The sequence below is a fragment of the Psittacula echo genome (genome assembly GCF_963264785.1).
Source record: "Psittacula echo genome assembly, chromosome: Z".
NCBI lineage: Eukaryota > Metazoa > Chordata > Aves > Psittaciformes > Psittacidae > Psittacula > Psittacula echo.
The window spans coordinates 83,400,599-83,427,659 of record NC_137742.1 but is presented as its reverse complement, the minus strand read 5'-3'; the positions used below and the strand labels follow the sequence as shown (position 1 = coordinate 83,427,659).

General features: G+C 46.1%; 3 protein-coding genes across 7 annotated transcripts in view; 2 read left to right on the top strand and 1 right to left on the bottom strand.

The window, feature by feature from the left end:
• RSPRY1 (ring finger and SPRY domain containing 1) overlaps positions 1–7,983 on the top strand; it is a 34,151-nt gene extending 26,168 nt beyond the window's left edge. For 3 of the 5 annotated variants that reach the window (XM_080637954.1, XM_080637955.1, XM_080637953.1), the window contains 4 exons: positions 822–924; positions 2,962–3,114; positions 4,280–4,384; positions 5,396–7,983. In XM_080637954.1, the coding sequence (XP_080494080.1) occupies positions 822–924; positions 2,962–3,114; positions 4,280–4,384; positions 5,396–5,492 (458 nt within the window). In that variant the 3' untranslated portion in view covers positions 5,493–7,983. Of the gene's footprint in view, positions 1–821; positions 925–986; positions 1,097–2,961; positions 3,115–4,279; positions 4,385–5,395 lie in introns of those variants that run through there. The other 2 variants (XM_080637957.1, XM_080637956.1) reach the window with 2 other exon arrangements.
• Positions 7,984–8,509: 526 nt separating this feature from the next.
• Positions 8,510–19,578, top strand: ARL2BP (ARF like GTPase 2 binding protein). Its single transcript, XM_080637238.1, has 7 exons — positions 8,510–8,536; positions 9,354–9,467; positions 12,066–12,127; positions 15,974–16,080; positions 16,738–16,823; positions 18,215–18,311; positions 19,443–19,578. Exons 2-7 carry the CDS (start codon positions 9,430–9,432, stop codon positions 19,521–19,523), a joined length of 471 nt encoding a protein of 156 aa, XP_080493364.1. The 5' UTR covers positions 8,510–8,536; positions 9,354–9,429; the 3' UTR covers positions 19,524–19,578.
• A 1,945-nt stretch (positions 19,579–21,523) lies between these two features.
• PLLP (plasmolipin) lies at positions 21,524–25,353 on the bottom strand (the record flags this gene model as incomplete). Its single annotated transcript, XM_080638191.1, has 4 exons — positions 21,524–21,637; positions 21,716–21,835; positions 22,268–22,441; positions 25,249–25,353. 4 exons carry the CDS (start codon positions 25,351–25,353, stop codon positions 21,524–21,526), a joined length of 513 nt encoding a protein of 170 aa, XP_080494317.1.
• Positions 25,354–27,061: the final 1,708 nt, after the last annotated feature.

Genomic DNA, 27,061 nt, shown 5'->3' with positions numbered 1-27,061 from the left:
ATGCTCTTGTTCCACAGTCTGTTTAAAGAGAACCTGTTGGTTAAATGTTTTTGGGTTTTTTTTATGGGCAGAGTACAAATCGTAACACCAACTGACATTGCTGGATGGACATTTAGTCATAAGGCTTCCATCCAGATGTTTGTAGTCCTACAAAATAGGGTTGAAATCTTCCTTTCTGGGTTGAAAGGATTATTTTAAAGAAGGGAAAAAAAACAAACCCTTATCTCTGAGTTAGACTTTTGTTTGTTTGTTTGTTTTAAGGAGGCGTTGCACTGTCTTGCTTACTTTAAATTCTTGGATAACTACTTGGACAGCAAAGTTCTGTTCTTGATCTCAGCTTTGAAATCTTGGTAGGAGTCTGCATGCCATGCTTGTGTGAACTGTGCTGCCTTCTCTTCTATTAAAAACTTCTCCCAAGGATAGCTAAATTAAAACACCTCTTAAATAGCACAAGCATGTTAGAAACTTAGATTTTGACAAGTATGTGTTCTGAGGATATTTTCAACAGGTCTAAACAGCCAGGGAGGGACAGAGTGCAGCTTTTTTCTGGCTTTGGCAAATACCCTGCAATACTTGTACAACTGTGTAGTATTAATGCTCTGGCAGACTAAAATATTTTAATTTTTTATTATTTTCTCCTATATCTATCTATATATCTGTCTGTCTGTCTGTCTATCTCTTTTCTGTCAGTGTTTCTTCCTATATGCTTTTGCAAACAATTCTTTTAAGTGAGACAACTCATAGTGAGATATGTGATACTTAGTAACTGTTTCAGCTGTTGGCATTTAACAACTGAAATCTTTCTTTGCTTTGCATGTAAGGAGACACAATAGGATTTCTACTAGACTTGCACGAAAAGCAAATGATCTTCTATTTAAATGGAAACCAGCTTCCTGCTGAGAAGCAAGTATTTTCATCTGCTATGTAAGTATGTGCTCACTTGGAAGGACAGTGACCTGCGTAATAATTGTTTTAATTACATGAAGTGTTTCCCATTTCAGATGTACATTCATATTTGCTTACTTGAAGCCATCATTAAGCAAGTTTCCCAATTGAAAGTTGCTTAGAAATCAGTGAGAAGGATATAATTTTACAGGTGGGTTTCAGGGTCCAAAGTAAATACTTTGAACTTTCCAAAGGTAGGCTCAACTTGATGTTTTCTACTGTCAAGCTAGCACAGCACTGAAATAGAATGTGGGTGTAGCAAAGATGAACGTATTTCTAGTAGTCCTTGAGGAATTTTTTATCTTAAAAAAAAAAAATATATATATATATATAAAGCCTCAATCCTGCAAGTGCTGGAGAATGTCTTGTTTACTTACTGCTGCTCACTGAGACCAGTTCCTGCAGTAGCATATTGAATATTCATGGGAGGATGTCTCTGTTTAACAGCTCTGTTAAAATTAACACACAGCCAACTCCTGATGCTCATGGAGAAGTTCAGCCTTTTAGTCCTGAAAAGATAAGCTGGTGTGATACTTGAGAAAGAAGCTTCTTGTGTAGCTTAAGTAAGCATTACAGTACTACGTAAAGTAATACCACTGAGCTAATAATTTCATTCATGTTTTCCCCTTAAAATTAAGTACAAGACACAAGTAAAGAATAGTTCAGTTTAAAGAGTTGCAGAATATCTTATCTATTCAGCTTGCAGTTCTTCATGTGGATTATGTCATTTATATACTCAACAGATTCTGTTACTTGGTTAGAACTTAAGGTATTACTCAACTCTGGCCCTTTCAGTAAATAAAACTGAAAGAGGTGATAGTTGTGGTGTTTTTACAAGGTGGCTGTGAAGAAAAGACAGCTGTCCTGAGATAATCCTTCAAGGGCAAGGAGGACCAGATGGGCATTGTGCTAAGAGCGATCAGACCTGGATACATCATGTGCAAGTCCCACACAAGTGTATGAGCGTTGCAAGCTCTCCAGGTTCCTGCCTGCTCAAATAAAGCAAAGGGAGTGGTGGATATGGAGGTGTCCCTTGCAGCTGGTAGTGCTCCTCACAGCTCTGCTAAACAGCAGTTGTTTGGAAGAAAAATAATTCTGTCCAGTGCTGAAGGAGATATCTGAGCTGATCAGTGTAAAGAGGATCGGGCTGTAGGCTGTTCAAATGGATGTATCTGCTTTTAGTGTAAATGTGACTAATGCTAACTGTAGAGTAAGCAGCCTTTATTGGCTGACTCAGAGTAAATTCAGAAGCTGAGAACTAAATAAAGTGAACATGTGCAGCTGTAACTGGGTATGTTAGAGGCTTTTCTGGCAATTAGCTGTAGAACTGCCTATTGAAGGAACTTGTGTCTTTGTTATGGTTTAAGCCCAGCCGGTAATTCAGAACCACACAGCTGCTCGCTCACTCCCCACCCTTCTTCCTCCCCTTGCTCCCGGAGGGATGGAGGGGAGAATGGAAAGAATGTAACTCCCATGGGTAGAGATAAGAACAGTCCAATAACTAAGGTATAACATAAAACCACTACCGCTACCACCAATAATAATAAAAATAAGGGAAATAACAAGGGAAGAGAATATAACTGCTCACCACCTGCCGACCAGTACCCAGCCTGACCTGAGCAGCAGTCTAGCCCTTCTGGGTAACTACGCCCAGTTTATATACTTTGCATGACGTGCTGTGGTATGGAATACTCCTTTGGCTAGTTTGGGTCAGGTGTCCTCTGCTTCCTCCCAGCTTCCCCTCCTGCCTGGCAAAGCATGAGACTCAATAAGTCCTTTGTCAGAGTAAACATTACTTAGCAACAACTGAAAACATCAGTGTTACAAGCGTTGGTCCCAGGCTGAAAGTCAAAACCACAGCACTGCACCAGCTACTAAGAAGGAGAAAAATTACTACTACTGCTGAACCCAGGACACTTTGTTTCAGAGTATATTTTTGTCTGGTAATAGTAGCCACGTATCTGGAAAGCTGTCCTATTGTTTGTTGTTCTAAAATGTCTGTTCCTTATATTGCAGATCTGGCTTTTTTGCTGCAGCTAGTTTCATGTCCTATCAACAATGTGAGTTCAACTTCGGGGCAAAACCTTTCAAGTACCCACCGTCAATGAAGTTTAGTACCTTTAATGATTATGCCTTTCTGACAGCAGAAGAGAAGATCATTTTGCCCAGGTAATCCTGTCTAGTTTGAGTGTGTTTGCATATGGAGAAATAAAATGCATAGTCTTTATAGTTCCAAGTTGCATAGTCTTTATGTTGTACTTGGCAACATTAATCTTACAGTGTCACACCTCCATAGGTCTCCTTTAGAAAAGACTCTGTTGCAACTTAATGAGAAGGGTAGGAGACACACAGCCAAAATCCATTGAATTACACCAAAAAAAAAAAAAAAAAAAAAAAAGGTAAATTCAAGTGATCTAGTACTGTGTAGTAAACTTCTTAGTGAAAGTACCTCTTGCTGTCTGAGAATTGTTAGGTTGGTCAAGGAGGTATAGTCCTAATTAAAAAAAAGATGTCTTATTTAAAATTGACCTAATTCATGATATTGGCAGCATAGAGGTACTGAATGACTGGAAGTCTCTAGGTTGTCGTTTTCTGATCCAGATGAAAATGTCTCCATTTGTGAATGACAGTGCTGAAAAAGGTTATTCAGATTTAGAAGTACTTTCCCTAACCATAAATCAAACTAGATAAAAACAGGTTTGGATATATTCTTCCTTAACATACCAAATTTCTGGGAGGAATGAAAACTAATGGCTTTTCTGGTTTAGGTTGTTAGTAATGAAATAACTTACTGGAACACAAGCAGTGTACCACAGTACATAGTGTAATCTGGCATACAGTGTACCCCAGATTTGCCACTTGGATTAAAGCACTGCCTCTAGAGTGGTGCTGAGGTTTGTGGTTAAAAAAAAAAAAATCTGTTGTTACACTTAAGGAAGTGTAACTTTTTAGTTACTTAGTGTTCTTTTAGTGTAACTAAGGCTGTTTGTTTTATTTTCAATTTCTATTCTTTTAAACTGTTACGTCATCGTAGGGTTTCTGAATTTTGTTGATATTTTGGTTTGTGTGGTTAATTTGTGGGGTTTTTTTCCTTAACTCTTAAAAGTACACAGATGCCAAAGAACAATTTATTTTAAGTGTTCAGCTGTCTTTGTCCCCTTCTGACACACCCAAATAGGGAGTTGAAGACTGTTTTGAACATCTCTGGGTGTGTTAAGCTTTTTGAGGGGAAAGTTATGATTGATGTTTATCAGCAGTAGTGTTGAGTAGCACAGTCAGAATAAGTGTGGATCTGTTGTTTTGAGTCAAACTAACAGGGGGGTGTCTGCTTCAGACACAGGCGTCTGGCTTTGTTGAAGCAAGTGAGTATCCGAGAGAACTGCTGCACACTTTGCTGTGATGAGGTAGCAGACACAGAACTCAGGCCGTGTGGACACAGGTAAAACCTTAAAAACAAACCAAAAGCAAAGAAACAGGGAAAATATGTGTGTTCGACATTCAGCTTATGTGAAATTAGATGCAGTCCCTGCTTATCTTGATTGACTCCCAAGCATAAAGGAAATAACCCCTTTTCTTCCAAATGTGAAAGACGGAGGTTAAGCATAGCATCCCCACTATTTCCCTCACTATACACCCGAGATACCATCCCTAATTACATGTGTCTGGGGTTGGGGAAGTACTGCAGCAATGTACGTATGCTACCCTGGGCTACTGAGTCTTTATTCCCTGATATCAAAGGTTTATTTAGAAACCTAGAATGGCTTGGGTTGGAAGGGACCTTAAAGCTCATCTACTTCCAGCCCCCTGCCACGGACAGGGACACCTTTCACTAGACCAGTGCCTGCTTAGTACTTGTGTAGTACTGATGCTGTGAAATCCTGATCACATGAGGAGAGCAGAAAATTCATTATATGCCCAAATACTCATTAAATGTTCAACAAATGGATTGTTTCAAGTAACAAATTCCTCTAAGACATAAAAATGGGACAGCACTGTGAGTAATACGAGAATAGCATTTTCCTGCCTTTAAGGAGCCTACTGGGAAATTAATCTAGCTAAGTCCAGTTCCTTAGTGTTTTTAGAGCACTTGTGGAAGCAGTCTTGCCATGAGTCTGGATGCTGGGAAGTTAAAATGAGGCGTGCCCTATGTGCGTCCACAAGAAGTGGTAACAGGCCCCCGCAGGGCACTGGCACCACTGTTTTCCAGATCCAGTGTCCAGATGAACAAAGTGTAATCCCAACCAACAGCACTGGGTCTTTAGGATGCTGAGCAACAGGAGCTCCTCTCAAAGCCTGTAGATCCACAACACCTGACTTGCAATTCCTAATCTCCACTCTGAAAGACTTATCTTGAGTGTGTTTCTAGGAGGCTAACTGAACTGCTTAGTGCTTGGGTTTTTTCTTGTTTTGTTGAGTTTTTCACACTTTCTTCGTTTTTCTTCTCCTGCAGTGACCTGTGTATGGAGTGTGCCTTGCAGCTGGAGACCTGCCCTTTGTGTCGACAGGAGATACAAACCCGAGTCAGACAGATCTCTCACATATCATGACACACGTGGAGAAATACCAGACTTGTTTTCAATTAACTCAAACCAATGCTGAAAGGGGAAAGAATCTCTGACCAATCTTTACACGCATAAAACCATAGCCACGGCCAGATTTCATGCTAACCTGTTATCTGTTAATCTTAAAAATTAAATCTTTAATAAGCTATTTCAAGTTGCCAGCAATGGGAACTGATTTCAAAAATAAGGAGAGCTGGTAGTTCAGTGTGCTATGGCTGTTGGTTCCTCAAAGCAAGACCATAGGAGAGTGTCTCTTCTTCCCCCTTTCCTTCTCACCTGTCGCAAGTGCTGGAAAAATTTGAAAAAACGTGCTGGAAGTACACATACAATGCATTTTAGAAAAGAAGTGCAAATAAGTATCTCCTAAACCAGGGCTGCTCTGTCTTGTGCTCGAAAGTCTCTATTTTTGGCAGAAGTCAGTACTAAAAAGAGAATACCAGTGTTTTCCTGTTCAATGTAGCCTCCTGCTGGTCAGAGACTGTATTTTCCGACAGTGGATATTAAACTGCCCAAAGACTTAATCCATACACAGAGTGATTTGATAAGACAGTGTGGAGACCAGAGAGAAACTCACATTTTAATAACCTGGTGATTCCAAAGAATGTTCTAATTTGTCTTTAAACGTCAAAAGATTGTTGGTATTTTCAGGTTTCTGATGCTTTTAACTTCAATACCCACATTTTTTTATAAGGATATAATTTTCAGGAGGTATTCTTAACTAATTGGATTAATTCCATTGGACTGGAATTAATTTGATATTCTGGGTATTTTTTAAGATATCATCAAACATCTTTTTTTAATCAGTGTTGGTTTATAAAATTATATTAGCTTTGGAAATATTGAGCTATCTTAAAAGATTGGAGGAGAATTTGGGGCCAGTTTATTTTAAAAAATGTTATTTGGACAGGAAGTTGGGTCTTACTCTGTAACTCTTTAAAAATGCACCTTGCTTGCCACATGTCAGCCCTGCTCTGGGCACGTTTGGGGCCACACTTCATGTTTTTGATAGGGATCACCCGCTGAGAATCTCTGCTCCAGTTCAGTTACACACTTGTGACGTTTGTATGTTAAGAATGCATTTCAGCAGGCAGCTCTTAAGTGTTTTACTAGGTACCTAGAAGGAATTGGGGTTCACAGCTGGTGTCAGTGAAGTAGCACAAAACCTGGTGGAGTTATGCTTCTTGGCAGTGATTCAACAGCAGAGTATGTGGCAGTGAATTCTCATGCTGCGATGTACCTTATCTTTAAAATCACTTATCTTTATTGTACTGTCAAGTAGTAACACAGCAGAGCTGAGGCTGCTTCTTCCTCTTAAGCACTTTCACTTCCTACTAACTTAAATAGGAGCAAAGAGGTCTGCACGCAGGTACCAGTCAAGCTCTCTGTTTCACCTGCTGCCTTTGCTAATGCAAGGGTGCTGAATTTCATCTTGAGATACACATTAGAAAGGGGAAAAAAAAAAAAAAAAAGAAAAAGTGTTTCTCTTGAACCTCTGGAGTACAATGTGTGAATTAGGACAGTTCTGTCCATCATTTTTTCTTGTTGACTTTTTTCCAAATATAGACTGAATCCAAAACTGGAGTGCTGGTTAGTCTTTTTGCTAAAATGAGAATTCTCCTCTGCCTAGAAATGCCTGTTTTGATTAGTCAGACTGGCAAATCTGTGCTGCAGGGACCGTATTTCCTTGTTGACTGTACTTTACAAGGTTTTGCTATAATCCACATTGCCGGTCAGGGCTGAGTCCCTCCCTGCTCGCTGCTGAATGGGCAAATGTGAACACCATCACTGCCATGAGGATGTTAGGATTTCAGAACCACTTGAAGTTTTTCAGTGCTTCCAAATGCAATGATAGGTTTTATACCTAAGGTACGAAGATACAAACCATGCTTTAGGGAAGAAGTGGGACAGACCCATTTTGAACTCTGCCTTAATTGATTTTAGGAACTTCAGGGCTTTGGTTTCCCTGGCCAGGATTAACTGAGGTAAAATTTTCAGAAGCACAGAAGTGCCTAGGACTCCACATTCCGCTCAACTGCTGTATGAGATTAAGCATTTAAGGCCCAGGTCCACAATGGCTTCTAGATATCTGGTGTCTCAAGTAGAGGTGACTGAAGAGCCCCACTGCCTCTGTGGACACGGGACTAAGTGCCTGCGTTCTTTGTTGGAAAGATGTGAATGCTTTGAAAATTTTGCCCCAGATGTCTTCCATGTAGCTGGTGCTGGGCAGAGAAAGCCAGTGGAGATGGAGGAGGGAGCTGTGTCCCAGAGAACTGTCCTGTTCATTTCACAAACAGAAAGACTGCACCACTCGGCTGGCTTTCTGCTGGAATTCACTATGGAGTGTCTTTGTAAAGCTAAGTCGTCCGCCACTGCTGCACTCTCCCCCTCGGTCCCTGCGTGTTCCAAAGGCTCTGTGACTTGGAGGGGAGGTGGTGGCTCTGTAGGCGCTCAGGAATGGAAAGAAATTGTAGTGAAGTCGTCCAACAATAAAGTCGTGAAAGCCATTTGCTGTTCTTTAATTCTTTGCTGCTGGTAAGTGCGGGGCTTCCAGCTGCTGTGGTGCTGGAGGGTGATGCAGGCAGCCCTTGCCCAAGAAGCTAGCTCTCAGGCAGAACGGCGAGGCCCGTGCAAGGCAGGGGTCCCGCTGGGGTGAAGTGGTGGAGCCGATGTGAGGCGGTGGGGCACAGCCTCCTGCCAGGTGACCCAAGATGCACTGAAACCTCGGCTTAGAGTGCTGCCCTCAGGCCCATGCTTTGTGAGGGGAAAACCCGTTTTAACGCCGGCGGGGGAGCTGCGCGCACCATAAGGAAGCACTGTCTGTGTGCTCCTTTCATTTCTAGGGTAGTCCCTAGCAGCCGCGACACCTCCGGATGCCACACAGCCGCCATTGCGGCGGGCACTGCTTTCCCCCGGTGTGGGCGGGCCCGCTGCGGCCGCCTCCGCTCTTCGATTGGCTGAGGGCGGGGCGGAAGGAAGCGTTTCCCTGGAGACGGCCGGGCTGGGCGACGGCGGTGCCGCGACGGCGGAAGGTGCGGGCATGGCAGGGGTCATGGGCCCCACTCCGGGCGGGCGGGAGGTGACGGGGGCCCGGAGGAAGGGGGAGCTGACCGGAGCGGGTCATATGAGAGTCGTTTCAAGAGTGAAGGGGAAGGCCCAGGGCCTCGTTGAGGAGCGATGAGGTAGGCGGGGTGCCCCAGGGAGGACAGGGCTGGGGCTGCACTGGAGCCAGGACTGAGAAGGGGGAGGCGAGTGCCGTGCTCTTCGTTCCTCCTGTCCCATGGGGTGATGCCGTAGAGCTGGCTCCCGCCCTCGGCGCTGGGTCACCCAGGGGCGGGGCGGGGGAGAACAGGGTGTCCCCCGCGCCAGCCCGCCGATCTGCAGTGGTCGTGAGGCGCCGTGTGCCCTGTCCTGCCTGCGTGAGGGGTCAGCGGCTGCTCCTAGCCACAGGCCGAGGGTCTGGGCAGGGCACAGCCCGGCGCTGGACAGGTACATAAAGATCGCTGTCCAACGTCTGGTCTGCAAGCTCCCCAGGACCCACCGGATCAGAGCAGCATCTTACCTGGCTTCATTTCCTTGTGTCTGTAATAGTCACAGGTGCTTCAGCAGAAAATGAGTAAAGGTCACCTGAAACACCTTTATGGAGACTAACTGCAGGTGTGTGCAGTTCTGAGCCTGTTCTCTGGGGAGGCAGAGACAGTTCCTAGAGAACGCGGGTTATTACAGAAAAGAAGTAGCAGTAACTTTGGAAGAACATGCCCTACCGCTAAAATTTCTTCATCTGGAGAAAGCATTTGGTAACTTAACAATTGGATTTGTATTAATGACAAGTCATACATTGTTTCTTAGCACTTTGTCTGAAAAGAAGAAATAACCGCTAACAGCAGCGAGATTGTCTCTCCCCCACCCTGGCTATGCAGGAGCAATGGAGGATTCTGATGAAGAAACCTTTGATGTAGCCATGTGAGTATTCTGTGATCCGGGTCAGACTTTCAATAAGCTTATTACTAGTTAAAAGCTCTCCATAGAAATATAATTACACAAATGAATTTACACCCCACTGGTTTGCAGATTGTTCTTCTAGGAGAACAGGGGTGCAGAATGTAAAGCTGCAGGAGGGAATATCATCAGTTCAGAGTTTAGTTGAAGTCAAACTAAATGTATCTGCAATGGACATAGGGCTAGGTCTTTCTGGCTGAGTGATCAAAATAAGCACTGTAAGGCTGAACTACTTTTTTTTATGTTCACTTTAAAATTTCTCTCTCCTTTTCAAGAGCATATGTTGTCTTATGTCTTCTAAGAAGAAACGATTCCTCTGTGTTTAAATATGCTCCTTCTAGGCATTTGAGACCATTTACAGCTGACCTCTGCTCTGGAGACAAGCTGAGGGAACTGGGTTTATTCGGCCTGTAGAAGAGAATGCTCCAGAAAGAATTTAGAGCAGCTTCCAGTGCCTAAAGGGGCTACAAGAAACCTGGAGAGGAGCTTTGGACAAGGGCCTGTAGGAACAGGACAAGGAGGAATGGCTTTAACCTGACAGAGGGGAGATTGAGATGAGATTTTAGGAGGAAGTTCTTCCCTGTGAGGGTGGTGAGGCCCTGGCACAGGGTGCCCAGAGAAGCTGTGGCTGCCCCATCCCTGGCAGTGTTCAAGGCCAGGTTGGATGAGGCTTGGAGCACCCTGCTCTAGTGGAAGGTGTCCTTGTCCATGGCAGGGGTTGGAACTGGATGAGCTTTAAGGTGCCTTCCAACCCAAACCCAGTCTGGGATTCTATGACCTCAACCAGATTTTACACTGCTAAAATTTTACACTACTTTGCCCCACATTTGGCTGGCATACTCTTTTCCTGAAGCTTGTGGCAGAAGAGGATGTGTGCCTGTGCCTTAGTCTCTCTGGTTTTTTGTTCTTTCAGCGCACAGACTGTCACAAATGGCCACATGCTGAGGCTGCTGCAGCAGTCCAGGTTGTGGTGGCCTAGTTGTGCACAATAAGGCGATAGAGGCTTAAACCACAAGATTGGTGAGCCTGTGTTTCTTCAGGTATGCAGATGCACATGTGTTGTATAGAGAGATGGAAATGCTGCTGTTTTGAAACAGATAGAATTCCATTATTTGTCTTACAAGATTTAAATTAATACTTTAAATTTTCTGTTGCTGTTAAATTAAGCTCTGTAACTAGTAGTAGCTTTTATTTGGAGGGGGGAAAAGAGTGGAAATTACCTGTAGCAAAGTCCTTTCCTTGAATGTAAGCTAGGGGGGATGAGCCCTTTTGCCGGAAGCCTTAACTTAATGCTCGAGGCACGTTGTTTCCACTGGTCTGTGCCAGCACCTCTCCTGATGGTGATGTGCCCCCTGGTGGAAAAGGAGCCTTTTCCAGTCCCTTGCCTTGGCTTTGCTCATCTTCCAAGGCTTAACAGGTTAGAAATGGTGCTTCACTTGGTAATCAAATGCCTTTTAAAGTCAAATAGATTTTCATTTTTCCTGGTCAGAATGACCCCTACGGCTTATTATAGTTGGTTAAAATGTTATTGAATTAATTTCACTAGAAAAGTAACTGTAATGATTTTTTTAAAACCTAGCCTGAAAGAGTCTTCTGCTCCATTTACTAAAGAGAAATTTGAAAGAGAGAGGCTTTTAATTTAACGTAAATGGTGCTTTCGCTGATCAAAGCTATTTTTCTCCTTAAAGACAAATGTCCTATGAGACTTGTTTCCTTCATGTGTGGAAAAAAAAACCCTGACTTTCATCTCCTGGAGAATATAGAAAGAGTTCATCCCCCACTAAAGATGAGCTGTGAATGCCAAGGAGATCCTGTGCATTATTTATTGTGGCTGAACAAACTGCTTAGTAATAGATTTAGCAGAGGGATCCAGAGTCCTGCAATGCTGGTACCAAAGTTTTCTTCCCTGGATTACTTCAGATCTATAATGGGGTTTAATTTTTAAATTTACTCACTATAGAATGAGCATAGGAGATTATGCCATTTACTTGTAGTGTGTAGGGATGTTTCTTGCATAAGAAAAATATTTAAATTGCTTCTGTTGTGTGGTATTTGTGTATCTATTGAATTTAAGTGGTTCCACAAGATCAAGTGTTTCAAAATATTCTCTAGAATGTCTAGAGTTCTGTGATCACCTTGTAGAGTTTACACATCGAAGAGAGCAGAAGGAAAGCTTGTGGTAGCAGCTGGGAATTGTGGGCTGGAAAACACTTAATTTCTTCTCTTTTAATTACACTCTTTACATCCTTCTGCACCAGAACTGGAATTACCTTGGTAGTAATGCCAGTAAAACAATGTGGGTTTTTTTTCAATTAGGCACCTTATTGGGTGAAATAGAGTAGAGGCCTGATGAGAATCCTATGAAGCAGTCTTATCATCAGTGTCGTGGATTATTTTGTAGGTTGAAACCATTCATTCAGAGAGTCATTCAATAATTTTGTAATTACTAGGCTGATTTGTGCTTAGGCTTTTTTTAACGCTTTTTAATTATAACTTTTAAACTTTTATTTCTGCTGTGCTAGAAATACATCTTTATGCAGTATGGTCTTTCTTTGCTTTCAGCTCCTCCTTCTCTGATGCAGAGTTTGATGCAGTTGTTGGGAATCTGGAGGATATCATAATGGGTAAGATCTGCAAGTAGTTGTAGACAACAAGATGGGTGCTTCACATATGGCAAGCTGCTGTTCTGTCAGCAGACATACAGAGCTAAAATAGCCCCTACCTGCTTCATGGGAGCTTTTCTTCCTCTGTTCCTATGACCCCCAACTTGGTAGAATAGGAAGAATATACGCAAAAGTCTTTCGTGTGTTGTTTGCACAACAGTGTGCTTATGAATCTTAAAAATTATTCTCTGCACAACTACAATATGCTGCTTCTTAAATAAGCAGTAAAGATACTTGTAAATCTCACATAGAAAACAAAGCTTCCTGGGATTTTTATACCTTCTTCTAAAGGGGATGGCGAAGGCTGAGATGCAGTTTTCCCTTCCTCAGCTCTTCCCAAACCTCTCCTACCTTGTTTGTTGGGATAGTCTTAAAAGCTGCCACGGTTTTTCCAGACAATTTGCTGTCATGCCTAGCTGTTGCTGCTGTAATCTGAAATATATAGTGCCTGTCTTGCAGTTTAAACATGTTCCTTGTTCTATCTCTGCTGAACATTGGGAACAGTTTATTTTCTCTGTTTCTGCAGCACCCCTGCGTAGCTGGCGATGGGTGTCATCACATCTCATCACTTTCCTCTTTTTGAGACTGTTCTTCCAAGTTGATTGTGTTGCCTGTAACTTATATGTGTGCACACAGTCATAAGGTGACGGGACCTGTTCACAGCAGGAACATGGAATGGTGCCAATTTCATCATGTGAGCTTAGGCAATTTTAGGTGCTAAATTCTCAGAACTGTCATGTTACCTGAGTAGTCAGTCTGCATGGAGGTACAAGATACCAAGACACAATTTGTGCCAGTCAGCCACCAACTGCTTCATGAGAACAGCACGTTAGCTTTCCGACCACATCCTTCCCAGAGAGTGGTAGATTCTGCAGCCTCAGTTGCCTTGTGATGGAGTTGAATCTGGAGAAATGCTAACAAACTGATTTTGAATGTGCTAAGGTTTAGAAAGCTGAGACTGCTGTGTTTTAACACTGTGTTAAAGCAGCAAGCTCACTGCCCTGGACTTCAAGAGAGCAGACTTTGGCCTCTTCAGGAACCTGCTTAGTAAGGTTCCATGGGATAAAGCCCTAGAGGGCAGAGGGGCCCAAGACTGTTGGTTGATATTCAAGGATCACCTGCTACAAGCTCAGGAGCGTTGAGTCCTGACTAGAAGGAAATGCAGCAGGAGGGCCAGGAGACCTCCATGGATGGATTAGGAGCTGCTGAAGAAACATAGAGAGGAATAAAGAAGCTTATAAAAGGTGGAAGCAAGGACAGGGAAGAATACAGGGACATTGTCTGGGAAGCTAGGGACCAGGTCAGGAAGTCGAAGGCCCAGTTAGAATTAAATCTGGCAAATTATGTGAAAGATAACAGGAAGGGGTTCTGTAGGTATGTAGGAAATAAAAGACAGACTAGGTACAATGTGGGCCCTCTCCAGAAGCTATGAGCAGAACTGGCTACCCTGGATTTGGAGGAGGCTGAGGTTTTTAATGACTTCTTTGCCTCAGTCTTCACTGGCAAATGCTCTGAACACACCACCCAAGTCTTGGAGGGCAGATGCAGGGACTGTGAGATTGAAGACCTTGGGCCCACTGTAGGAGAGGATCAGGTTCGAGATCATCTTAAGAACCTGACTGTGCACAAGTCCATGGGACATGATGAAATCCATCCGTGGGTCCTGAAGGAGCTGGCAAATGAAGTTGCTAAGCCACTGTCCATCATATTTGAAAAATCATGGCAGTCAGGTGAAGTTCTCAATGACTGGAAAAAGGGTCGTACAGCCCCCATTTTCAAGAAGGGGGAAATGGATGACCCAGGGAACTACAGACCAGTCAGTCTCACCTCCATGGCTGGCAAAATCTTGGAGCAGATTCTCCTGGAAGGCATGCTAAGGCACATGAAAAACAACAAGGTGCTTGGTAACAGCCAGCATGGCTTCACAAAGGGGAAACCTGCCTGACGAGTTTGGTGGCCTTCTATGATGGGGCTACAGAACTGATGGACATAGGTCGTGCAGTTGACATCATCTACCTGGACTTGTGCAAAGCATTTGGCACTGTCCTGCACGACATCCTTGTCTCTGAACTGGAGAGACATCAGTTTGATGGATGGACCACTCGGTGGATAAAAAACTGGCTGGACGGCTTCACGCAGAGTTGTGGTCAATGGCTCGATGTCCGGCTGGAGATCAGTAACGAGTGGTGTCCTTCAGGAATCGGTGTTGGGACCGTTCTTGTTCAGCCTCTTTGTTGGTGTCATGGACAGTGGGATTGAGGGCGCCCTCAGCAAGTTTGCTGATGACACCGAGCTGTGTGGTTCGGTTGATACGCTGGAGGGAAGGGATGCCATCCAGAGGGACCTTGACACGCTTGTGAGGTGGGCTGATGCCAACCTTACGAAGTTTAACCATGCCAAGTGCAAGGTCCTACACCTGGGTCACAGCAATCCCAGGCACAGCTACAGATTGGGCAGAGAAGAGATTCAGAGCAGCCCTGCGGAGAAGGACTTGAGGGATGTTGCTTGATGAGAAACTGAACATGAGCCAGCTTCAGTGTGCGCTCACAGCCCAGAAAGCCAACCGTATCCTGGGCTGCATCAAAAGGAGTGTGACCAGCAGGTCGGAGGAGGTGATCCTGCCCCTCTGGTCTGCTCTCGTGAGACCTCACTTGGAGTATTGTGTACAGTTCTGGTGTTCTCAACATAAAACGGACATGGAACTGTTGCAACAAGTCCAGGGGAGGGCCATGAGGATGATCAGGGGACTGGAGCACCTCTCGTATGAAGACAGGCTGAGAAAGTTGGGGCTGTTCAGCCTGGAGAAGAGAAGGCTGCGTAGGGACCTCATAGCAACCTTCCAGTATCCAAAGGGGGCCTATAAGGATGCTAGGGAGGGTCTCTTCATCACGGACTGTAGCGACAGGACAAGGGGTAACGGATTTAAACTTAAACAGGGGATGTTCAGGTTGGATATAAGGAGGAAGTTCTTTACTGTGAGTGTGGTGAGACACTGGAATGGGTTGACCAAGGAAGTTGTGAATGCTCCATTCCTGGCAGTATTCAGGGCCAGGTTGGATGGAGTATTGAGTGGCATGGTTTAGTGTGAGGTGTCCCTGCCCATGGCAGGGGGGCTGGAACTTGATGATCTTAAGGTCCTTTCTAACCCTAACCGATCTATGATTCTGTAAGTAAACTTTACACTATTGAATTTGGTGGTCACCTACAGCATTAATTTTTATTCTTGCTTCCTTCTACAACTGGAAAAAAATTCCCTAGCAATTGAAAATGAATCTGTGAATTTCACTAATATTTTTTAATTCAGGAAAAAAAAATATTTTGAAATCTTCTAGTGAAGAATTTTAGTAATTTTGTTAAAAAATACATATGTTTCGCTGACTTGAGCACCTGAACAAGAAGGTTTTCAGAGTACGTAACCTTATTAATGAAATATAGAGGAGGAGCACTTCTTTGCTAATATTAAGTGTAAGTGAAACTTCTGAGAAGTAATTATAGACCTTGTTAGGTGGATGTGTTGCTCCCATTCCATTCTGAATGCTGTCAGAACACAGACAGATGTGCTGCTGTCCTGTTGGCGCCGCTCTCTAGCTGGAGCAGTGCTGCTCTCCACCAGCAGTCTCGTGTCTTCTCACAGTTGGGTCAGCAGTGGTGGCTCAGTAGCAGCTGTGGGACTGGTGTGACAGACTTCGCACGTGCGCTGGCCTCTGTGGGTACAATGAGGGAGCAGAGGACTAGTGAATATGGGGTTTGTGTTCAGAAAGAATGACTGAACTCCTAACTGTGTGATGCATTTTTGTTGTGGCCCAGATGATGATTTCCAGCTAATGCAGAGGACTTTTATGGAGAAGCACTACCAGGCATTTGATGACTCAGAAGAAAACAAGCTCATCTATACTTGTATTTTTAATGAATATGTAAGATACTATTTTCCTGGGTTTTGCATGTATTATTTTTTACTTTTCTTGAGGCCAGTGTCAGATCCTGTATTCCCCCCTTTATGAACTGGTTTTGTATGGAGCACAGCCAACATGCTGCCTGCTATCTCCTGACACAGTCATGATCTATGAACAAGATGTTTTCTGGAGGCCTGGTTCCTTGCCCCTTTTTTCACCTCAAAATTTCTATATATGTTTTAGAAGTCGCATAACTCTCCTGACTAGAAATCTAGCCTGTTGCTGTAGTATATAATGTGTTTAATGTGTGCATAACAAAGTTTGTTCTTTTCCAGTAGTATTATTTCATGTACTGGACACTACAATTGCATTCTTCATGCCAAGCATAATTATGAAATTATACCAGCCTACTAGTCAGTACTATCCAATGAGTTAAAAATAATTTGTTAGTAGGTACCAATAGCATTTGTTCTCAACAATATTCCCAGAAAAAATGTTCAACTCTGCCTCAGTGGTGGTCTAGCAATTCCCAGGCAAGGAATCTCCAGTTGTTCACCCAGTGAGGATAATACAAAGTGCCAATAAGATGTCATTGTAAGGACAATGTGCTGTTTTGGAATCTGCTCCTGAAATTTGTTATGTGATATGATAGGGGTGGTTTGTTTGGTTTTTTTTTAGATACGTTTAGTAGAGAAATACATTGAAGAAAAGTTGCTTGAACGGATTCCTGGTTTCAATATGACTGCTTTCATAATGTCACTGCAGTAAGTGTCTGCTTTGCTTTTGGTTGGGGGATGATTTATGAGCCTCTTAATTAATTCTTTTTATCTAGATTAAAGCTGTGGTTTCAAAGTTCTCCCTTTTAGAAGGAGGCTCGTCATGAATTAAAAAAACAAGTATTCATGCAGGCGATGACTGACCACTTTTCTTGCCTTCAGCATGTCCTGCTACTCTGAATTTCTGAACTGTCATGCTGAAATATATCAGATTTTAAGGGGTAGGAAGAGAAATCAGAATGAGAACACTGGAGGCTTTCCATAATCACTTTGAAGCCAGACCTTTGAAAGGTTCCCTCTTGTTTGTCACAGATACAGTGTGGGACACTGAAATAGCCTGGTAGTCTTTCAAGAGGCATGTGCTGAAATGCTTTTACTGAAATATTTCTTGTACAAAATATTCAGAGAAGACTTTGGTTTGTCTTAATCATTGCATCACTTCTGTAAGACCACTGTTTTTCCCCTTGAATAAGAGAATCAAATGTAGGTGGGAACTGAATATCTTAAAATATTAGATTCTTTTTTCTTGTAATAGGGCATTAGGAAATTACTATGAACTCACTTAGACTGTTTAAGTTAAAGCTCCTTTTAAAGAAATTAATTAGATTTAATAAAATATTTAAAAACAAAACAACAACAACAAAACAAAACCAGCCTTTAACTATTAAGAAGGTCCTGTTGAAATATTTACAAGGGCCTGTAGGGACAGAACAAGGGGCAATGGCTTTAACCTGGCAGAGGGGAGATTAAGATGAGATCTGAGGCAGAAGTTCTTCCCTGTGAGGGTGCTGAGACGCTGGCACAGGTTGCCCAGAGAAGTTGTGGCTGCCCCATCCCTGGCAGTGTTCGAGGCCAGGCTGGATGGGGCTTGGAGCAACTGGATGAGCTTTAAGGTCCCTTCCAACACAAACCAGTCTGGGATTCTTAGACAAGCTGAGAAGGGAGCACAAGAACTTTCTTCCAAATGTTTTCATCAGAAGTCCTCTACCAAGTAGCATCAGCACAGTCCCTCGCTCTGAAGGGATGTGTATGATTCTGTGCCTTTCCGACAACTAAGGTACCATCTGGCAGGTTCGGGGCTAGGTAAAGGCTAGTTGAGTGTTACTTCCGCTGACTTACAGGTCAGTTTCTTTGTCTGGATTTCAGGGACTGATGTGAAACAATTATGTCTTGGATTTAGATAAATGTAATGTATTAATGTACTTGGATGTGAAATACTGCAAGGTAATATTTGGCTAAAGTTTTGCTTTATTTTAGACATTCTTGTTTAAATTTTGATATTGCTCTACTCGTCCCAGTATACCCTTTTACCCCCAAGCTATTTTTAAATAACTATTTCTCACACAATTTTCTAATTCCCCAAATTCTTCTCTCTATAGACAGCACAAAGATGAAATTGCAGGTGACATATTTGATATGCTTCTCACATTTATTGACTTTCTGGCTTTCAAAGAAATGTTTCTGGATTACAGAGCTGTAAGTATGTCACGTTGTTTATTTTCATGGGTATAATGGCTGTTGGTTTTGTGTAGCTCTGTCTGAAAATACCAAAGGTCATGTTACTACAGTAGGCAGCAGCATTTATTCAAAGGCTGTATCAGGGTCAAAAGGAAAAGAACTTCACTGAGTGGCTGTTTAAACACAAAGTGCACATTTAATGATTTCTAGAAAACATGAATGAAGCTGGTATGTGGAGCAGTTCTTCAGAAACACACTCTTTGTGCATCTTTGAACACTGATTTCCAACTGAATTTCAGGAGACACTTTCTCACTGTGAGGGTGACCAAACATTGACAGAGGTTGCCCAGGGAGCCTGTGGAGTCTCCATCCTTGGAGATACTCAAAAGCAATCTGGACACAGTCCTGAGTGGCCCTGCTTGAACAGAGGGTTTGAACCAGGTGACCTCAAGAGCTCCCATCCCACCTTGACCATCCTATGATTCTATACTTTTTTCTCTCCTTCCCACTCCCCGCTCATCCAAACTTAGCTTTTTAAGCTTATTCCATTTGTATTTCTCTTCCTTTCTGTCCAGGCTGGAGAAACAAACAAAACAAAAGTATTAAGATTTTGGGATAAGCATTTTCCTAGGGAAATGCAATATATGTAAGGCTCTCCGGTATCTGTCAAGCCATGTTTGACAAAGGAGCAAAAGAGTCAAAGTTGCTGTCAGAGTTAAGCCTTCTGATGCCTCCCGCACCCCTTAAAGTGTCATGAAAACGAAGGCAGGTTGAGGAGGAAGAGGTAGTCCATGTCTCAGCAGCAGGTGTGGCTTCAGCTGGGGTTTGCACCTCTGAGGTCTCCTGAGAGGCAGACCACAGAAGCAAGATCTCCCTTGTTCCCTGAGTGCTGCCTGGGTGTTCTTGACTGACGTGAGCAAGAATCTGCTCTGCCCTGGCCAGCAGAGCAACAGTGACCTTGCTCCAGGGCTTCGTGCAGAACCTCTTCTTAAAGTTTGGATTCACATTCAATTTCAGCTGCTCAGGTAACATGTAATTTTATACTGATTTGGTGCAGCCAACGGAGTGTGTATTGCCTGTTTTAGTTTTTGAACTGCTTATTCCCAAACAGCATTAAGTCACAGATTTCTTTTTCTCCTATGTTTCTAGGAAAAGGAAGGCCGAAGTGTGGATTTAAGCAGTGGGCTAGTGGTGACTTCACTAAACAAATCATCAATGTCCTCCTCCTAAAACAGTTTATGCAAGACTTTGCTTCTGCAGATGAAGAATCCTGGAACTTTAAAGGAATCCTGTTGACATATTTTGTTAATTGTATAGCTAAAGTAATGGTTTGCAGCTAAAATTGAAAATATCCTGTCATTGTTTTTATTGAAGTACGTTTTCATTCTTTTCCTGTTGCAATTGTTCCAATTAATTACTTCAGTCAATGGCAGTGTGAGTAAATACGTCGGCAGTTACATTCTGTTAGGAATTCTGCTGTATTATAAACAAGGCCTCTTGTTAATCCAGAGGCCACAAGGCATGGCTGGGGGTGAATTCTTCTTTCGATGGGGAGTTGTATCTTGGTGATCCTTGCAAGACCTGTCTGCTTCTGTGCTGCTTTCTCCTGTCTGTGTTTCTATGGGCATCTGTTCCCAAGATAACTCGTCCCTCTGTGACACTCCTATTATTCATCCCTGTTTCAATGTGTTTTCAATCAGGCAGAGGGGCTTTTTTAAAGAGATTAAATGTCTCTATATAATGAACTACCTATGTGCAAGCCTGGCTTCATGTTTAAGAGTTTTAATGTTGTCAGAACAATGCATGCAAAGGCTAATTTTCTTACTGTTACAGATAGATAGATAGATAGATAGATAGATAGATAGATAGATAGATAGTTAGTTGTGGAAACGTGACCCTTCATTGCAGTCACTGAATACCAAGCAGAGACTGGTGTGTCAGGGACTGATGCAGTTTGTCCAGTTCCTTTTTGGTTCACACCTTCCATTAATGCAGTTACATTTTCTGAGCCTGCCTCTGTTCAGGAGCTGTTAGACCTTCTCCTGTGTGGCGCATGCAGTGCATTTTGCAGTGTGGCTCACTGTGCTCCAGCTTTCTGGTGTAGCAAGATCTGGAAATAAATTGAACTTGTTTCATCTATTTTTATTAGCCGGTACAAGGAGGGTGCGAAGGGAAGAGCTGCTGTATTTGGCTGGGCATCACTTCTAGTTCTGACAAACACCAGCCCATGTCCCCAGAAAGTGGAAGGTGAATTTGTGATCTGCAGTACAGGGGAACAGTGTGGCTCTGTATTCTCCCAAGCACTGATCTGGGGTGTGTTCCCAGAGCAGCTGCAGATGTGGTTTTTATATTTCAAGACCACCTGCACCAAGGGGCAAAACTGACTTGCTGGTTCGTAGGTGGTCCTGTGAGCTCCAGGGGTGTGAGTGGTGCTGAGCCTAGAGGAAGGAGTGCGTCCAAGCCTTAGCACCTCTTCCACATTTTTGTGGTCTTGTATGTACATGTGTGTGCATGGATGTGAAGCAAAGCAAGGTGAACCACATGCGCCTTCCTCCTCCTCCCCTGGGGCAGGGCTGTGGGAAGGGGCAGTCCTCTCTTGCACTGACATTCCCGCTGCTCCCTCCATGCCGTGCTGTACCTGCCATCTTCTTACAGAAAATGTTGTCCTGAGAGACTCCAGTGCTGACTTTAGAAATGTTTTTATTTAAAGATATTTTTTATTTAAGTAGATTTTAAAGACTTTTTTATTTAGCAGATTTCTTTGTTAAAGATTTATATATAATTTGTGCTTCAAATTGTTAGAAATCAATACAAGAACAGTTCACCCTGCTTCCTTTGCTTAGGCTTTATCTTCCAGCTCTGCCACTGCTTATGTACCACGTTAATTGTAATCACTTACACTGTAGCTGGGAATGACCAGAGCTTGATTTAGTGAATTTTAGTATGGGAATGACCCCTCCACGGAGCTGCTCCAGCGAGGATGAACTCCAAGGACAAGCAGGAGCTTGAGCCTCCAGCAGGTCCGTGTCCTCCCAGCAAGGCTGTCAGTGACAGCACCGGTGGGTTTCTGCTATGCGTGCATCAGCAGGAAGCATCATTGGAGACCACAGAGCAGCATCCACGTGACCCGGTACTGACCATCACTGCTCCAAGAGTGAAACCTGGTGGCATGCAAAGCTCTGAGCCTGGCACAAGCCAGGGTGGCCCGTGGCTGGGCTTTGCTGTCCTCCTTATGCGTGGTCAGTTGCTTGGCTGGTAGCTGCATTGCTACCAAGCCCTTTCCAGGCGCGGAAGCTGAAGAAGGTACTCATCCCATAGGCGACCATGGTGAGGCAGGCGAAGAACTGGAAGAGGAGCAGAGACCATGGGTGAGCGCAGCAGCTGCCTGGCCCTGTGGCCTTCCCCTGCCCACTGCTACTTACGGATGCCGCAGCTCTTCGGTTGTAATCCCACTGCCGCCAGGATGTCGGCTGAACGGCAGCCGCGCACGTTATGAAGGCAGTGATGTACAGGACAGTTGCCACAGCGTTGAAGATCATCAGCTGGGGAAGGCAAAGAGGAGGTCGTGAAGTCTGGGCTCAGACTTGTGTGCGCTGGGATGAGCAAAAGGCTCAGTTTCAAGTTCCTCCCTCATCCCCAGGAGAAGCTGAAGAAAAGGGTTCAGCCCCTCACACTGGGAACAAACCAAGATAACATCTCACTACATGCACCCTGGGCTGTGCTGAGAGATTTCTGGTTGACATCATGCCTGCAGCAGCAACATGGTGGCTGTAACTTTCTGGATTGATTCAGGCCTCCCTGTTTTGAACATTTTCTAAGCAATCAAGGGGCAGAATGAAACAATATCATTGTGTAAAGTGCAGGAGACTTTGTTCCATCAGCCCAGAAGAGCGTGAAGCCCTCACTCCTCTCTCAGCATCTCCCCTGTATCTTTTCTATTTTGGAACCCCACTCACTTCCTCTTGGCTACGCACCACGAGGGACCAGGGGACCACATAGAACTTGAGCTGAAGCTGTAGAAGGTAAGTCATGAAGAAAAGGACTGTTACTATCCAGAAGAAGATGGACACGAACATCACCCAGCTGTAGGCAGCGTGGAGGTAGTAAGTCGTGTCAGCAATGAGAGTCCACACCAGTAAGCCCAGCACCTGCAGGGTGAAACAGGGAAGAGTTCAGGTGGTGGTTCCTGCAGAGCATCGCCCAGGAGCACTGGCTCACCTGCACCTCTGGCAGCTGGGTTCCCATGGTCAGCACAGCAGGACTGGACTGAGGGACAGCTCAGGGCAGGCAGCTCACCTGGGACCCTCCTTGCTCACAGGTGAGCTTGTGGTTGGTACTGCTGCCCCAGGAGCTGCACAGGGATGTCCTGCAAGGCAGGAGGGGTGAAACATGAACAACCTCAACACCAAATGCCCCTGCTCCACCAAGAAGCCCCCATGCACAGGGCCAGTCTCTGCAGGGGCTGGCTCAGTGTTAGAGACAGCTCATGAGCTGGATGTGTGAGGGCTCAGCCTTGAGCTCTCCCAGGCGCAGCAAACTTCTGGACTTATTTCCACTGTCTAGTTTGGTCTGGTTTGCACCTCCCATGTACACTGCTCCTGGGGCTCAGCTTTCACTGTTCAGCAGGTTTAACTGCATAACAATTACAGCATCATGTGCCTGCAGAGTGATCCACAATAAAACCCCAGGTAGGTGAGTCTGTTACTGCCTTGCAGAGCCAAGTCCTCCCCTCCTGGCACAGCTGGTGGGACAGGGAGCAGGTCTCTGCCCTTGGCTGGCAGGGATGGAAAAGCCCAGCCCTGCATTGTGTCCACCCCTGATCTTTTGGCTCTGGAGGAGATGCTGCCCTGCTTTACCCCTACCTGTCTTCTCCACCATCCCTTCCCAGGAAGCTCCCAGAAGCAGCGAGTTTGTGTGTATTTTTTTATTTAGAAAGCCTCTAACCCATGATGGAGCAAGCAAAGGATGAGACACCAGCACACAGCAATGGGCCCTAGAAAGGAAAGGCTGTTGCAAAGCAAATGGCACTTTCTGTGATTTCTGCAGTCTCCACCACAGTCTGTGCACCGGGATGCAGAATAGAGCTTTGGCACCCAGAGGGGTGCTGGTGAGCTCTGCTTCACCCTCCTTCATCACCACCTGGATGCACCAGAGCAAAGCAGGGTCCCTTCACATACACCTCCTGGGGAGATGTGAGGCTCCAGCCTTGCACCCTTCATGTTTCGCAGCATGACCAAACATCCGAGGGAGATGCCCATGTCAAGGCTGGGGTAAGAATGTGCCATAGATGCAGCCACAACGTATTCTGGTTCCCAGCTGGGGTTGGGATCAGAGACTCAAAGTATGGTTTTGGTTGGAACGGAGTTTCAATCTCATCCAGTTCCAACCCCTGCCACAGGCAGCGACACCTTCCACTAGACCAGGTTGCTCCAAGCCCCATCCAACCTGGCCTTGAACACTGCCAGGGATGGGGCAGCCACAGCTTCTCTGGGCAACCTGTGCCAGGGCCTCAGCTCCCTCACAGCAAAAAATCTCTGCCTAAGATCTCATCTCAATCTTCCCTCTGTCAGGTTAAAGCCATTCCCCTTGCCCTGTCCCTACAAACCCTTGTCCAAAGCTCCTCTCCAGGTTTCTTGTAGCCCCTTTAGGTACTGGAACTGCTCTACGGTTTTCCCAGAGCCTTCTCTTCTCCAGGCTGAACAAGCCCAGCTCTCTCAGCCTGGGATCTTGCTGGACAGAGCCAGGTGAAGCTGCCAGAACTGCCTGCACAAGCCCACATGGCTTATTGTCAGGGGAGAAACACAAGAGGCTTTGTCCTGCCTCAGTGCACCGCCCTGGTGCTCACTGCCGTGACAATGCTGCCTTGTCTGGCACATCCATTTCTAATGCTTGTGATCACAAAATATGTGCTGGGGAGAAACATGTAGGAAAAAGCCCAGCTCTGGGAGCAAGAGGTGGTGTGTGCAAGCTGCCTTGCCCTGGCTGTAGGGGGCTGGAAATCAGGAGCCCTTAGGAACAGGTTCTGGGGAGCAGTGAGGTTCAGTGGATGGGAGCTGGGCAAGCATGTTTAATGGTATGGTCCTAGTAATGGGATCAGGTGTGGGGTTGGAGGGTCCCTTCTGCTGATGGTGATTCCATCTCTCTTTCCTGATGCTCCTGCAAGATACCCCCGACAGTGTCCTTCCTATGCCCCTCCTTGAGCATTTGTTCTTATGTCACAATCATGCCCATGCCCAGGGTGGAACTCTGGAGCCAGGGAGCCAGCTCTACACCAGCTGCTGCCTCAGTGCCCCAGGGAGAGGGGATGGGTAAACGGGACCTCAACTGAAGCAAGGCAGCTCACACCTGGACCCCTGTGCAGCTGAGCACCCACTCCTGTGCACATGGGGCACCCAAAAGTCCCAGGAGGGAGCAGCAGCAGGAGTTTATTCCGCAGTTGCCTCCAGTGCTGAAGCCATGGGAAGGTGACACTGCTGCTGCTCAATTTGACGGTACAAAGACCCTTCTGCTTTTTTAGAGAAGCCACCAAAGCCTGACACAGGGGAGGGCTGGGAGGGCCCAGGGAGGGTGAGAGCCCTGGGGCACCCCAGGAGCACCCACAGCACCCCACCTCAGTAGGGGGACTGTGCTCCCTAAGGCCTCCGGCCCCTCTGGCTTGTGCCCTGCAGGGATGCCCACGCAGATCAGCCGTGCTGATCACCTGGCGTTGAGCAGTTCCAATTCGCATGAGGGCAAGGAGCTGAATTTTCCTCTGGCTTTGGAAAGGAAAGGAGGAGAGAAGGGGGCCGCGGTGTCTGAGGGTCAGAGATTAATTTGGGTTAGAGAGCAAGCACAGGGTAGAGATGGCAGCCGAAGGAAAACCGAGCAGTATCCACCCAGGGCAACAAAGAAAAGCATCAGCCGCCAAGCGTGTATCGCCGTGCGCGCACCCGCCCCGGTGCCCCGCGGTACTCACGGCCTGGGCGCACATCAGCCCCCCGAGCGGCGAGAGCACGAATGCGCCGTCCAGGGCAGGCAGGAAGATGGCACGCGGGGACCCGCTGCGGGACAGCCCTGCCATGCCGCGGGCGCTGGCTGAGCGCGGCCCCGGGACTCCTCCGCCCCTCCCCGGCCGGGGCAGGGACCGGCACCCCGTCACGATCCACGCCGCGCGGCCACCACTGTGAAGTCGGCTGCTGGCCCGGGACACCGCGGGTCTTCTCTGCACTCCCTTTTGCGGCCTTTCTGTGGCACAGCGTGTCCCAGTGCCGAGGGCCGTTACTCCTGGCACATCTCCTTGTTGAATCCCAGACTGGTTTGTGTTGGAAGGGACTTTAAAGCTCACCCAGTTCCACCCCCTGCCATGGGCAGGGACACCTTCCACTAGAGCAGGGTGCTCCAAGCCCCATCCAGCCTGGCCTTGAACACTGCCAGGGACAGGGAATCTCCTGCTGGTTGTCCCAAAATCACGGTTCTTCAGCCAGTGTGCAGAGAGGTGAGTAACACACAGAGCTGAGATGTTGGAGCAGCTCTGCTCTGAAGACAGGCTGAGAGAGCTGGGCTGGTTCAGCCTGGAGAAGAGAAGGCTCCAGGAGACCTCAGAGCAGCTCCAGTGCCTAAAGGGGCTACAAGAAACCTGGAGAGGGGCTTTGGACAAGGGTCTGTAGGGGCAGGACGAAGCGGAATGGCTTTAACCTGACAGAGGGGAGACTGAGATGAGATCTTAGGCAGAAGTTCTTCCCTGTGAGGGTGCTGAGGCCCTGGCACAGGGTGCCCAGAGAAGCTGTGGCTGCCCCATTCCTGGCAGTGTTCAAGGCCAGGTTGGACAGGGCTTGGAGCCTCGTCCAGTGGAAGGTGTCCCTGCCCACGGTAGGGGTTGGAACTGGATGAGCTTTAAAGTCCTTTCCAACCCAATCCGTTCTGTGATTCTATGATATGAGTAGACATATGTGCAGTGTGAAGGGTCCAGTGTTTCCTCACACTCCTGTCATGCAGCTGATGATGGCCCAGCATGTTATGCTGCCTCACGCTTCATGATACCGCGTGGCTGGTCCGTGTCCTCCTCCCGTTCACCCCGTCCCCTGCTCCTACGACCCCTTCCCCGAGTGGTTCTGCTGGAAGGTGGGAACCCCACCTGCTCTTCCTGGTGTCCCGCGGCAGCGGCGCCTCACCACAGCGACGGCCGTGGGTTCTACAGTGCGGGGAGGGGGGGGAGGCAGCACCGCACATGGCTGTCAGGATGGCCGAGCGGTCTAAGGTGTTGCGTTCAGGTCGCAGTCTCCGCTGGAGCCAGGGGTTCGAATCCTACTTTTGACAACATGCAACTGTTTTGCGATATGATCTCACCTGTCGCTTTAATTAAAGTTAATTACCTAATTCCGTTCAATTGCGATGGAGCATCTTTATGTCTTTCCCTTCAAGAAAGGAAAAGGAGCACCTTTACGTCTTTCCCTTCGCCAGGCGGTGCAAAACACAGTTGTCAGAAGTGGGATTCGAACCCACGCCTCCAGGGGAGACTGCGACCTGAACGCAGCGCCTTAGACCGCTCGGCCATCCTGACCTCCTCCGAGTTGTGCTGAAGTGATCTTCCTCTGTCACTTACCCGCCCTCACTGCGCGTCCGATCGCGCTAGCCTCGGAGTGATCACGGTGTGAGGCGAAGTGCCCGAGAGATAGCAGGTGTCACCCCTACTGCCAATGGGCCGCCGAGGAGCTACTGGCCGGCCAGCCTCTCACCCACCCCTGGGAGTCATAGAATCAAGAGAATCGTGTGGATGGGAAGGGACTTTA